Raw genomic sequence first — 14,478 nt, 5'->3', positions numbered from 1 at the left:
TTTTCTGGCTTCGGCGCAAACTAACCCGGAGCTCCCCATTATGCTGCAGCACTTGACGACGTCTCCAAGCTTGACCGCTTCAAAAAGATTGTGTGGTTCAACGAGGTTAGGTCACTATCAGTGATAGGTCTGGGAAGTTCATAGGAAACCAAAGATGTTGGCCAACTGCCAAGCAAAGATGTGGTTAAAAACCAATACTGGAGCTGGGTATCACAGTCTTTTGTGTCTCAATCACTTGTGTGCTGTCGGATGCTGGCATTCAAAGAATTCAAACTACAAAGCACTTTCGAACAATATATTTTATATGTTTATTACCATCCTGCAGGATAGGAAACTTTATATCCAATTTAGATTTGGATCCCTTCCTGTGAACTCCTTTACAGCTGCTTGGAGGCAGCCCTTGGCTATAATACAGCACTGCCCGGGCTATCCTACAATGATTGAAACAATTGGCCACATTTTCGTTGGTTGCCCTCTGTATAGATTCCTGAGACATAAGTGGCTAGCCCCTGTTTGTAGATTATTGGGAACTCGTTGCCACCGGGAAGCTCTTTGCTTCCTAAAATCAGGTTGTAGGCCTTCGGTAGCATGTGGAGGGGCAAAGTTCATTGGAAAAATGTGGATTATCAGAAGCTATGCATCCAAGACACAATAGTCTGCATTTCATAATTGTATCAAATAATTATCACCAGGCTTTGTAATAACTATTATTGTTCACAAAGGAGGGGAGAGGGTCAACAAATGAACTCCACCACCCCGAGCCCCCTAATCAATAATGTAAACACATACAGGGGTGGGGAAAAAGAAACTCCAAGCAGACAAAGACACAGGGCTGTGAAAAATCCAAATTATTTGAAAAAACTGCCCTCACTCACACACAATGTGTGTGACAAGCTTCAACACCGGGTCTGCTTACAATACGCCCCGGCGTAGCCACGCAGGGGGCGGAGCATAGGGAGGGGGGAACACAAAACTCGAAACAAACAAAGATCAACACAAAAGTGACAAACAGTGATCACGACAATAAGTGTTGTCCCTAAGGACTGGGTGAGTGATAGACATAAAGTGCAGTTGGATTGTGCTCATTAAAACTGGCTCATGGATACCCGTTAGTACTTTATTCATAGGTTCCACGGTCTAAGTGTTTAGGCAGTAGGTCAAGATCCAAAAACACTTCTCCTTATACTGCGATGGTCAACATGTTTCGACCGTATTAAAGTGCCCTCAATTACATGGGTCACGTCGGTCTTCTTTAGGACAGTCTAACTGTCCCAGTCCTTATTTACCTCTTACCTCAATCTGATAATTGTCAGAGGAAAGCCACGTGGAGGGTACTTTCACAACCGTGGATTGGTATTACGAGTCTATTGTTTCTTAAAGCTCGAATTGGCGACAGGCGGGTGGAGTTCCAAAGAACACAACTGTTCTGATGGGAACCTCCAGCACCAGTAGTGCCCGCCGTCCGATACGCTGTGAAGATTGTAATAACTATGCTTTGTTTTATCCTTGTAAATTGATCACATTTTGACGTACGGTGGATTCCCTTTCATAATGTGGTATATGTGTAAAAATAATAATAGATTTTATCTTTTTACAATTGTTTTAATATTTTAAACAGTGATGATTTAAAACTTCTGGCAAAAGACGTGTACTATCTAATGATTCTCTTAATTATATATATTGTCGGATAAGTGTATTGTAAGCACTCGTACTTTTATGGTTGTAACAACCGAATAAAGCATATGATGATGATGGTATGGGTGTAAGACCAGGGTTTTTCTAATAGAAAAAACTATTTCCCTGTGGAGAGAAAAATTATTCCCTGACATTCAATTAAAAGAGATTTTCTCTTTCATGCCAGAAGCCGATGTGCAATTCTGCTGCAGAAGTGCCTTCCTATTCGCGTAAATTGGGCCTTCTCATAAGCTTTCCAGAAGTACTCCTGGAAACCTCTAGATGCCTCAGCTTCTCATGCTTACTTCTGGACACCTTTGTGAATTCTAGAAATTCCATACGAGGAATCTTACAGAAAAAATGCCACATTTTCTGTATGAATGAAGCCCTAACTCTTGAAATCCCAGCTTAGTTTATGGCGCCCATGACCAATTAGTATGTAGTCTGTGCACCAAGTAGTCTTGTACTTCATAGTGCACTAATTTCTGACCCTGCAACGCTGGTCATTCTACCAAGAGTTTTATTTGGTTGCTTACGTATTAATCAGTAAAAGATAAAAGAACAGGATTATAGTGTCACTGAGTCTCACAAGCTTATGTAGCCGTTCTAAGTAGGTATACCCATGCCTTGCAGTCCAGTACTAAGAGGGAGTGGAAATCCAAGGAGCAGAAAGGTCAAACAACAATATCTAGCATCCTTTAGGATAAGTAGCAAAATATGTTGCAGTATTTACTAGGACATGAGTAAACTCCATAATGGAATAAATCCATAATTAGAACAAGAGAATGTCTTGTAAATGAAACAATTTGATAGATTTAATTTAAGTACTATTATTCTTTCTAACTAAGATTTTCCTATTGCATGCACGCATTTTTATCACCCCCTAATCCTTAATAGGAGATGCCAATCTGTATGAGCACATTCCTAAATTATGTTTTTGTGATCTTTAATCAAATGCATTTTCCACCACAAAAAACTCTGTATAAAAATTGATGTGTCAACCCTAAATTTAATTTGCAGGTGGTAGCAAAAGCTCCTTGATTTAAATAAAGAACACTTGTTCTACAAAGGAATACTAATTTCCCCTTGACAACAAAAACATATAACAGTAAATGTTTCTACTGGCAAGTTACAATTTCTCTGTAGCGAAATTCAGTATCGTCTTATCAACGCTGCATGCCCCTTGAGCTCTCGAGAAGATTAAGAATATTCCTGAAACATTTTAGAAGCTACCATAACTCTTATGTTTTCCATCACAAACGAAGGTAAGTTTGAGTGCATGTCATAATTTTGCTTTGGTGGCAAGATTGGTTTGGTAGCTAAAAGCAAGCATGAGATGCTTAAATATTAGAACTTTAACGCAATGAGCAAGCACAGCGTACCTGAAGGCATTCTTCCCTAAAAATGATACTAGGCCCAGAGTTTGTCACCACAGCTATGACGCAATCCTATATTTTCTAACGCACCTACAGGATGCTGTAGGTCTATATTCATCAGCCATTGTCTTTTTTCAATCAGTCTCTTACAACATTTGGCTTGAGACTTTGTGAATTACCTCCATCAGTAGAGGATTGGTCTTACTCATGCTATTGGCAATTTGGGTGTGTCCTTCTACCTCTGAATGAGTGCTTGCATTACAGGGCATAAGGGACTCCTTGACTTTCAGAAGAACACTGCAGATCGTGTCTTAACTTTTTTATCACTTGAGTTTGAGGCTGACCTTGGCATAGTCGCCATACTGTCTACTTGCCTTTGCGTTTGACAAATCAAGACACCTGATCCCAAGATGGTCATCTTGGAATAAGGCTGTCCATCAATGGAAAACAAAATCCATTATCCCTTTGTCTCTTTCCACAGTGACTCTCCTCTTTCTACTCTGTGTGTACACACTGATGCTCCCTCTCACCTCCCCCTCTATGCCTGTGTTACTCCTCATTTGACCACCTCCCTCTTGACTGCCCTTCCTCTAACCTAGTCTTTACCCTGCATGTCATCCCTTACTACCTTAACCTCTCTGTGGGGCAGATTAGCAAGGGCCATATTGCCGCTTTAGTGGCACTTTTTGCCGCTAAAGCGGCGATATTTTTATCGCCCTTATTAGCAAGCTGTCGCTAACAGCAGTTAGCGACAGCTTTTAGGCGATAGCGACGGGTTTTGGCCCGCTTTGCGTGTGAGCGATATTTATTGCTAATGAAATGCAAAGTGGGCGTACCCAAACTGTTATCGACTGAAAGCAGTCGCTAACACAGCTATTGCCTATTAGCAAGGCAGGCATAGCGATAAAAAGAATCGCAGTAAGCGCGATTATAGCTATAATCTAACGCCTGCTAAAAGCATGACTTACCTGTTTATCCAGTGGGAGGTGGATTTTCAGGTTAAGTCCCCATTGGCATTAATGCGTGAATATCGCTGGATTTCCAGCGATATTCACGCATTTCGCCACTATCGCTGGAAATATTAGCACAATGGAGAAAAATGTTGCTAATAGCATGTTTTCTCCGCTAACATATGCAGCGATAAAAAAAATGTGCTAAGCTCATTTAGCGATAAATATCGCTATTTCTTTCTAATATGCCCCTTTGTGCCTTCCACGCACCTCTCAATATTTCCTTTGTGTCCCCACCAGTGCCCCCTCCTCTGGCATTTACCAGTGTCATTGTAAAAGAAATGGAAAGAGGTCTGTAATGAAGGCCCCCCTGCCTTTATTACAGTTCTGCATTTTTTTCTATGTCAAATGAAGGTTGGATGTCAAGGCGACCTTTACTACAGTCCTCCCATTTTTCTAACGAAAAAGGAAGGACTAAAATGAATGTGTCTTTTTTATCCAAACTCTAATTGAAATAGAATCAGAACATGACGAAGGCAAGGGAGCCTTCATTACAGATTACCTTTCAGTGTTTCATTATCTAGCTTTAGTTTGCTGCCCTTTTGTTTCCAGGCATTGGTGCATTAAACCCACATCTACTGGCTTTGTGATTGCTTGTTTTAATTGAGTGAAGTAATATAGCCTGGCTAAAACGTTATTAGTTTTAATACTAATTGAGGTTCCACCACTTTTACTGCGGAAGTATTACTTCAGTGCTGCAAGTGTGTATAAGCAGATGAGTGTTACTTCCTCAGGACCACGTTTAGGGCTGGGTGACTGAGCTGCCCTTAGCCCGTTTGGTCCACAACAGCCCTCAGCTTACCAGGACTTCTTTCCCGTGTCCTATATGGCCAGTCCAACCCTGTTTGGCAGAATGAAGCGCCGGATGCCATTCTGTCATAACCTTGCATGAATTACTTCCTATTGCACATTTCGGAAATGTACTATTATTATCCTTTCCAGTACATCAGGCTTTGAAAATGAACATGCTTTTTGTAATTCTTACCTCAGGCCACCTGATTGAAGAGGAAACGTCACTGGGCAGATATAAGTTCAATGGCTTTCAACCCAATAGCACATACTCGTGCAATGCAACGGTGCTACATTTTGATGGAACCATAAAGACCAAGCAAGAAAATGTGACGACAGATTTTGCGAGTGAGTATTGAACTTGCTACATTAAAAAATGTTGTGCGAGAGTGAAGAGAACAAAATACCGAACATATCAATATTCTAGAATGAAGATAAAACATGATCATAACAGACAGCATTATGTAAAAATATGCAGGAGAATGCACTGAGGTGTTTGGAAGCAGTGACTGAATGTACATCAGTCCGCAAGCGTTGGTGTGGTCTTCAAGTGCAGGCGAAATGTGCAGAACTATGGGGATGGTAATAAAACACAAGCCTGCCAGACACATTTCTGCATAGTGTCAAAGAAATTTTTGTCACTTTTGCGCCACCGAAGCGTCACTTTTTGTGACGCACCAGTGGAGTAAAACATGCGCTATGTTGCGCCATATTTACGAAGTGACGCATCTAGGTAGATGCGCTACTTCGTAAACCCCTGCGCTACATTATACCTGCACCAGGTATAATGCATGCAGGGTGGGCGTACCATCGCATGAAAGGGTGGTAGGAGTGGAGCAGCCACTTCTAGGACGCCACTGCGTCAAAACCCTATGCCTGCCTCATGGCAGGTGTAAGGGTGACGCAGGCCCTTTCACATGGGCCTTGTCCCATGTGAAAGGCACATTTCTGGAGTTGCATCAGGCTTCCAACACAACTCCAGCAATGCGCCACTTTTTGCTGACAGATACGTCAGTTATACTGACGTATCTGTCCTACCTTGCGACATGATGCGTCATGCGTCACGCAGCGATGCGCCACTTCTCGTAAATGAGTCTCTTAGACTTTGGGTCTGATTTAGATGTGGGAGCATGTGCGCTGGGTAGGCGAGACCTAAAAAGGAGAATGAAAAATAGTCATTGTATAGGTATAGCCAAACTAAGAGGTCGGATCCACACACATATTGAAAGTCTATTCGACAAGGATTACCCGGGCTTCATTGAGCAAAGGCAAATCTGCCTAATGTAGTAAAATTGGACATGACAGTAGGGGCGTGGCTTTGTCATTAAGACTGGCGGATGTGAGCTTCAGATTTTCCAACAATCACGCTGGCATGTATTGTTAAACTACATTATAGGACAAGCAGGGTGGATGAGAGAGACTTAAGAAGCAGTGAAAAGAGAGAGGAATGTGGATTGGTAGGGGTACTAATTGAGAGAAACCACAATATTTTGTAACATAACCAATAGTTTTGAAGACTTTCAAAACAGCGATGGAGAGAGTGTCAGTATGTATTTAAAAATTCCTGATGAAATTCGACAGATACCTCACCCTACCAGACTGAAAGCACCTGTACCAACTATTTACCGAAAATATATATATGGGGGAGAAGCACCCCCTAACCCCCCCATACTCCCCACCTGAAGCTACGTCCCTGCCTGACAGACATAGCCGCAAAAGTTCCTGTGTCTGACCACTGAAAGTAGAGGACACAACAAGAAATTAATGAAACAACAGCCAATTAAACATCTGTATCAGAACCAAAAAGAGACCGTGTCCTGCGATTACCAACACATTTGTTTTACCCAAGCAATTGAATTATATCACCTAAGTAATTGAACACTGCAATCAGGCAAACAATAAAGTGACCTAAAAACAATAATACTTGAATCACTTAAGCACGTCGAGACAAAATAAATTACGTTATTTTAGACATGTAGCCATAAGAAATGACACTTGTGATGTTATGTAAAATATATATAGAGCCGGAACAGGAAAAGAAACAGCTCTGGTACAGGGATTATAGTAGCCATAGGTAATATCACATGGTGCAGTTTGAGCACTCCATTGCCCCTTCATCAAAGATAATGTTAAAGCCATTTGTTGCAATATGACACCTCTTGTGATGGCTCCATAAGGCCGCGCACTCTCATTCAGAGGCCTTAATGTAGTATCGACCTGCAAAGGAACCTGAGACAAAACCTTGCTATAGGGGATCTGAGCATGGTAATACGATATATAGATAACGTGGCAAAACAAAGATCAATGGAGGACATGAAGATCTTGCTTTTGACCCACCAAATAGCTGAATCCAATTAGGTTTTCCTAATACTGACAATTCAAATGCATGAGAAAAAACATGGATAAAACATTTGAGTGCAAATGTTTAGCATTATTTTGATCATTATGAAAATCCATTTGGATTTTCTCTTCGGTGGTTCATCAAATTCAGAAGCGAAAAACACATGCCACATCACCGTCAATGCACGGTGAACGTACAATAGATAACCGTCTGTGCACCGTGTAGTACTTGTGAAGACCCAGCTGCAACTCCTATAAATGGATAGAATAATAGCAAAGATCCCTTCTCATTATCTCATTACATAAGGTAAGCCTCAACAAAATGACTGTGAAAAGTTTCCAAGAGTTACATGATGTTCTCAAATTTATAGATAGCCATTCTATGCCTGGAAGGGGAACGATTTGATCTTGGTGTGGAAGGGATGTCATCTCGATCCTACTTCCACTTACCAAAACTGCTCAAGGGACAAAACCAAGCCATAGAAGTAAATGTTATTGCCTGACTTGTGTTTCTATGCAGAGATATAACGTTTAAGCGGTATAGATGGAGAATTAAGGTTGTATTTGGGTATTTGAGGAAGATAGGCAAATGTGAGCTGGATTAAAGATTAGAGTCTACCCCGACCTAAAATTATTTTGCCAAGATTCTCCTCAAGGTTTTGAGTTCTACTACAATAAAGCTGGTTGGAGACTTTGAGTGAGAGGAGAGTAATATTTGAATCCAGTCATGATAGATGACCTGATTGTTGAATAAGTACAAAATTTAATTTGCAGGATAGATGATTACTGACAGCATTATACGTATATCATTACAAATCTATCCATGTGGTAATAGTGTACACAGTGCAGAATCTAGAACTCAGAAAAGAAGGAGCTTTGCAAACAGTAGGCCTGGAGTTTTAGGATCAAAACTAGAGCCTCCGACCATGAATGGGAAGTACACATGGTCTTAAACAGGATTAGGATTCTTACCAGATCCAGGCACCAGAGGAGATATTTAGTAGAAGGATTAGCATACATTAAACTATGATTTCTTATGACATGATAATTACCTCATTTGGAACTGCCTGTTTCCTACCTAGATAGTAACTAAGAATCAACAGAGTTCCCACAGTTAGTGACAGCAGCCACTGCAGTTATTTTAATCGCCAAGAGGCAAATAAGATGTAACAGGATGAAGAATGTTCAAATGGCAGACGCAGAAAGATACCACAGCACAAATTTCTGTCTTTAGGGTGCTGTTCATGATGATCTTTAATCTCATTTTTTGTTTGTTTTATAAAGAATTTATTTGGGAAGAACAAATACATATACTTTATAACCTTAATCAGAGTTTTTTAATTCTCCATGATGAGTTTCAAGCAACTGCCTTTCATCCAGTCTTGGTTCGCCACCCAACACTAATGGAATTTTACAGCTGTTACACATTTCTGAAGAACCTGCACCTTTACTAGAATTAAGGGCATTAAAATGGCCCAAAAGAGAACATTTCCCAATGGAAAAATTCCCTACTGGACACCACTATCATCAGAGCCTGGCTGGGAATCCAAAGCAGCTCTGGCAATTTTGTCGAACCAGCCCCACTACCGGGGGTAGGGTGATGGCTGGGGGTTCAAACTCGAAGGACTGCTGCTTAATAAAACCGGTTCCCAGGACTGCTGCTTTTTTTACTCTGGACCGAAATTGCAGTATCGCTGCAAAACCGGCCCCCAGCAACAAAACCGGCTCCCACTGCTCTAAAACTGGCCCCCACCCTTCCAGCCTCCTCGGCAAATATCCGATGCCCGCTACGGCCAGTCCGGCCCTGACTATCATCCTCAAATATCGCAGTATTGACATCAGCATTCATTCAGTGCCACTGTGAAGACAAGAGTGCCTGGATCTCACCAAGACAATTAGATGATTCCACATGGTCATGTTGTTGTACAACAGTAAGGATTGTAACAGGATGTGGCTCTTAAGGGGAACACTATTTCAGGATTGACAGACGGTTCTCTCTCTGAGGTGGTGAACAAAATGATAAACCTAGTTATAGAGCGCAATAGATAGAAATTAAGTTTGAGATATCATCATAAAAAAGTCTCTGCCTTTGCCATCAAACAACAGGAGCCACCAATGAGTTGAGATACTAGGTATTTGAAAAATAATTCATTATGACATTTAATGATTTCATGTTGCCTGTTCAAGGCATCTAAGTGTCATGTGTTGCATCATCTTTCCTATGTCTGTCGAAGAGAGATGATTCCAAGTGCAGTCATTGTGGATGCAAATTTGAATGCTACAATTTTAGACTCTGAGGGATGTATAATTGATAGGGTGCACTGGTCCCATTGGTTCTGCAGGGCACCTTTAATTAGGTCCACTGGGTGCAAACAGGAATATTGACTACAACTGCTTGCAGGGGGATTTATTTGGGAGGGGGTTCCACAGGACCCTCTTAGCTCCTTCACAGGGGCCTCTTTAGTGACTGTGCATCACCTCTGAGCGGCACACATTCAGAGTGCCTGCTGATGACATCTTTGCCTCTGCGCCTGCATCCAAAATATGTCATGAGTGCAGAGCCAAAGTGCTTCTCTCAGGTGAAAGGGGTCATTCTCCCCTTTCAAATGATGGAAGGCCCCTTTAGGAAATCACCAGCCCTACATGTGCTCCAGCCCTACGGCCCTATCTGTATTTTAGAATGCGCCGCATAAGCATCTGAAGCCCATTATGTAATAACAAAGGGCCCTAGAGTTGCAGAAATCACTCCCGGGGCACTTTATGTAATGAAGGCCCAGGTAGTAAAGAAATGGAGCTGAGAAAAGAAGAGCACCATAGACGCACGGCAATTAACAAAGCCAATCAAAGTGATGCGGAAGACTATGTCCAAGTAGGATTAATTAATGGCGAATATGAGATTTCCCTGCTGCCTTCTCCTTCTTTAAACTTCACAGACATATCCAAGTAATGCTTGCTGATTTATACTTTTTTAAAACTAGTGTCAGTTTTTAAAGCAGAGCTTTAAAATTATTGAAACACCACCTATTTGCACCGGACCGTTTAACAAAATACGGTTGACTGTTTCTATTTGATGTCCATGGTGGCAAGTTAAGGCAGCGCCTGCTTAAAAGACCTTGGGGCAGATTTACAAGGTCTGGCGCATCTCTGCAAATCAGCAGGGATGCGCCAGAACACTTGCGACACACAAAACCACCCGTGCGCCACTACTGATGTGCAACATTTACAATGCGGCGCGCCGTGGCGCACGCAAAGGCAGATGCATGTCGCATCCCCCAGCGGAAATGCGTCGCATTGCTGGAGTCGCGTCGCAAGTGCGATGCAGCTCCAGCAAGGCTCGGGCGTGTCCTATGCCTAACATGCTGCGTCCCTCCTTACGCCTGTTTCAAGCAGGCGCAGGGTTTTGACGCAGCATGGCCGTAAAAGTGACTCAGTGAAATCTTGTAGATTTCACTGCGTCACTTTTACAAGGCGTACCTGCGAGGGAACGCCCACCGGAAACCTGACGCAGGTTTCATGTGGCTCAGGGGTTTACAACATCTCCCTAGATGCGTCACGTTGTAAATACGGCGCAACATGGCGCATGGTTTACGCCGTAGTGACGCAACGGCAGGGTAAATGTGTCGCAAGGGGCTTGTAATCTGCCCCTCGTACCACCTTGTACCACAGTATTATGAAAACAGGATTACAGAGATGGTAATGTGTGACAAGAACATTTTTTGTGTGGCATTTTATTGTTGTCGTGATGTGTTCTGTTGTTTTTCGTGCTGCTGTGTTGTATTTTTGTGCTGCTTTCTTGCAATGCAATTTGGTTGTGATGTACTACGGTTGTCCTGGGACAGTCTGTTTTGACTGTTTTGTTGTCAAATGCAATGTTATTTTTTCATTGTGTTTTATGTTGCTTTCTACATATTCTGTTATGTCTGTTATTTCTTTGGATATGCCTACAAATGCTGGCATATTTCCAGCCAAAAGCAACACATGCCTTGGAAGTTCCTGTGACAAGCAACCATGTTTCAACTTGTAACGGGGTAAAATAGCACAGCTCCAGCACTTCAACTACTTAAGACACCAGTCAGACAAAAACTGTGGCAGAGACTGTTTTAACTTAGAGCTCCTTGTGCTCACTTTATGTGATACAACCCTTAATTTCTTCAGATACAGAGCAGTGTCCTCAGGTGAGTACATCTTGTACTGTCATCACAGAACACAAAAACAAATCATACTGTAACATAAAAATGCCAGTCATCATGTAGCAACATGAAAGATTAAACATTTAAATTGATACAATATAGCAAATACTACTAAATTGCTAGGACTCCTTATGCTACATTGAGTTGGCTGACAGACTCAGTCAGGTAACAGAGTCAGTGGGGGCAGAAACAAGGCAAAGCTCTGCTTTTATAGATCAGGATTACTGGAGCAGACAACACTACAATGAAAAATAATTTCAAGGTCCTATTTTGAATCTGGTAGCAAGTCAGAAGTGCCTTTAGAAGGGAAAAATGTAGCAAAGAAAAGTGGTCCTGAGAGAATTTGTGCTAGGTTAGTGTGATAAACACATTCTAAATACAGAAAAAGTTTTCACTATCTGAAAATGTTAGTTTTCTTGCCTAGAAACATCACTTTGAAGACTTGTACTCAGAAAATGTCCCCAAAGGAAGGATTTCTCTGGTTATAATACCTATCGTAAAACATTGATTCCTTTCTCCTTGTCTAGAATGAAGAGTATGGGGGTTGCACAAAATGGAGACATACTCAAAGACGTTGATGATTCACAACTGACAATAATATTCGATGTTCAAGTTTGGTCTCCTCATCTTTCTAACACAAATTCAAGAGATAATGACCTTAGGGAAGGTGCTGTCTCTGGTTAAGATTCTACATCTAAGACAAGTGTAAGGCATGTGCTGTGGTGTTTGGAGCCCATTTTAGTTTTCAGATATTTAAGGAAGATTATGTGAAAGCACCCTGGGTTGGAGCAAAATGGGAGGTTTTCCTTAATGATAACAATTTATGTTTCCTGCCAGCTGCGTTTGATTGAAGCCTTCGGGGTGCTCTTCAAAGACAAACCTCTAAAAGTCTCCAGAAATTTAGAGAATGAAAGGATGGCACTGTTTTTTTAAATAAATCTCTGTTGTGCACTTCGTCTGCATTTACATAGGAACTCCTGGGATAAGTTGTTTATAAATATATACTTTGCCAAGATATATTTTATGTCAAATTACTTCTTGCTCATCTGATAGTGTGATAGTTTTGAATGCAGAGCAATGTTATATAATGTTTTTTGATTGCTAAACAATAACAGCCCCTGATGACGTCATGGATCTCCGGTGCATACCAAATGATTCTGATGAACGAATGATTGCATTTGAATGGACCTACCCAAACACATCATCTAAAGGAATTGATGGCTACATTGTTCAGTGTCCTGACAAAACAGGTATGCAGTGAATCATTATTTTCTAAAATAGTCAATTGGCTTTCCTGTTTTACCAGCATTTCAAGATGGGATAACGGCCTGAGAAAAGAGCGCACAGTTAGTTTATTGATTGAATCACTGGTTCAAAGTAGGAGTAAATTAAGTTAGCTTCACTACTTATGGCTGTTCTTGATTTCTGATCAAACAAATACAACATGTAATTACACCCATGTTTCATTCATAATATTTAAAGCTAAAGATCATATGAGGAGTTTATGCCCTGTTATTGTGAATTATCACTTGAATAGTACTTACCCTGCGTTTAGCACAGTGAGCGCTTCTTGGCTATGCAAAGCTGGTCTCTCACAAACTCTCACGATTTAGACTTTCCTAAAGTTGAGTCTTGAACCATGAACGCCATTGCAAACCTTTAAAAGCACTGGTTGTTCATCATTTCCATGCCTTCAGGGACTTCAAGCTGTAGTAAAGCTCTTCCGATTTTCAAATTGTCTGTCACTTTACCACTGTTGTGCATTTGTCTCACTGCCTAGAAATGTTTTAAATACTTGCAGAGTGTTTTTAACAAATGTAAGATCATTTAGTAGGGCAAAATGTAAAACCTGGTGCCATTATAATTGCTGAAATAACAAAGCAGGGTTGAACAACGTTGCAGAAAATGTGAGGCCTTATTTTGTGAGAGTTAAGCCAAAGTCTTGCAAATAAGACTAGCGGCCATTCATCAGGGCTTGCTTTACCCTTACATCACACAAGGTGATGCAAAAGGCAGTGCAAGCCGTTAAATGAGATTTACTATGCCACTCAGAGCTGCCCTGCATTCTGCAGCACACGTAGAAAGATGAAAAAGCCTCAAAGGATTGTTTTTTGCAAGAAGCTGTCCCTTCCTCCCCAAAGACAATCCTACCTGCAATGCTAGTACCCTTGTACCATGGCGCAAGGGTGCCTGCGTTGGCAGACACTAGTGCCACAGCACAGAGTGAGAGCAGGAATGTGCCATATCTTAGTATATAAGGCACATTCCTGCCCTCTCCATTTGATGCAGTGCAGCAAGTCGTTTTGCTGAATTGCACTGTGTTAACCCCTGTAGCACGGTGTAGAATCTGCCGCGGTGCGGACGTTTCCATGCGCGGGCGGGGCCACGTCGGCAAACGGACGTGCGCGGCACTATGGAGGCAGTGCTTGCGACGTACATTGGCCGACGCAGGCAACGAATGGGTTAAGTATTGATAAATATGGTCCTAAATGAACAACTTGCAGTACTTATAACATAGGTACCTAATTATACAAAATGTATATGCTTGCTTGTAAGTCACATGATGAAGCTGAAAGTGAATAATGCAATATGTATGTTTTTACTTTCTGTAGTTATATTTATTGATATCATTTTACTGCTTTTTCTGTAAATTCATCTGTTTGATTATGATGATGATGATGATGAATGGTAAACCGGAGCATGGACCAAGAGCATTGGCCGTCACTGATATGTACACCTATATTTAGCCCTTGCTAAATCTACCTATTTTTCAACTAAAATTATGGATTCCACAAATAAGTCGAAGGACATATTTGCTATTGTGGAAGAACTATCCAACCGAGCCAGACTTACAATAGGGCCAGTCCCCTCCCAAATCCTGTGCGATTCCCTGAACTAATTTTTTATCGAAAAAATAGCAAAAATTAAATCCAGCATTGCTGCTCAAACTTCGTCCGTTCACCTCCTAACTACTGAGCTCTCTAAATACTCCAATTCTCACACTCTTACTGCTATTCCTCCCATCTCGTTGGTTATTTTCTCCTCGCTTCTGCACAAAATTCCCTCCGGCTCTCCTCGTGATTGCTGCCCTCCCTCGGT

General features: G+C 41.5%; 1 protein-coding gene across 5 annotated transcripts in view; it reads left to right on the top strand.

The window, feature by feature from the left end:
- PTPRC (protein tyrosine phosphatase receptor type C) overlaps nucleotides 1-14,478 on the top strand; it is a 654,339-nt gene that overhangs the window by 345,197 nt on the left and 294,664 nt on the right. For all 5 annotated transcript variants that reach the window (XM_078641033.1, XM_078641026.1, XM_078641055.1 and 2 more), the window contains 2 exons: nucleotides 5,051-5,197; nucleotides 12,495-12,629. In XM_078641033.1, the coding sequence (XP_078497159.1) occupies nucleotides 5,051-5,197; nucleotides 12,495-12,629 (282 nt within the window). The remainder of the gene's footprint in view (nucleotides 1-5,050; nucleotides 5,198-12,494; nucleotides 12,630-14,478) is intronic.

This window comes from Lissotriton helveticus, chromosome 1_1, assembly GCF_964261635.1.
Source record: "Lissotriton helveticus chromosome 1_1, aLisHel1.1, whole genome shotgun sequence".
NCBI lineage: Eukaryota > Metazoa > Chordata > Amphibia > Caudata > Salamandridae > Lissotriton > Lissotriton helveticus.
This window is presented reverse-complemented; position numbering and strand designations above follow the sequence as displayed.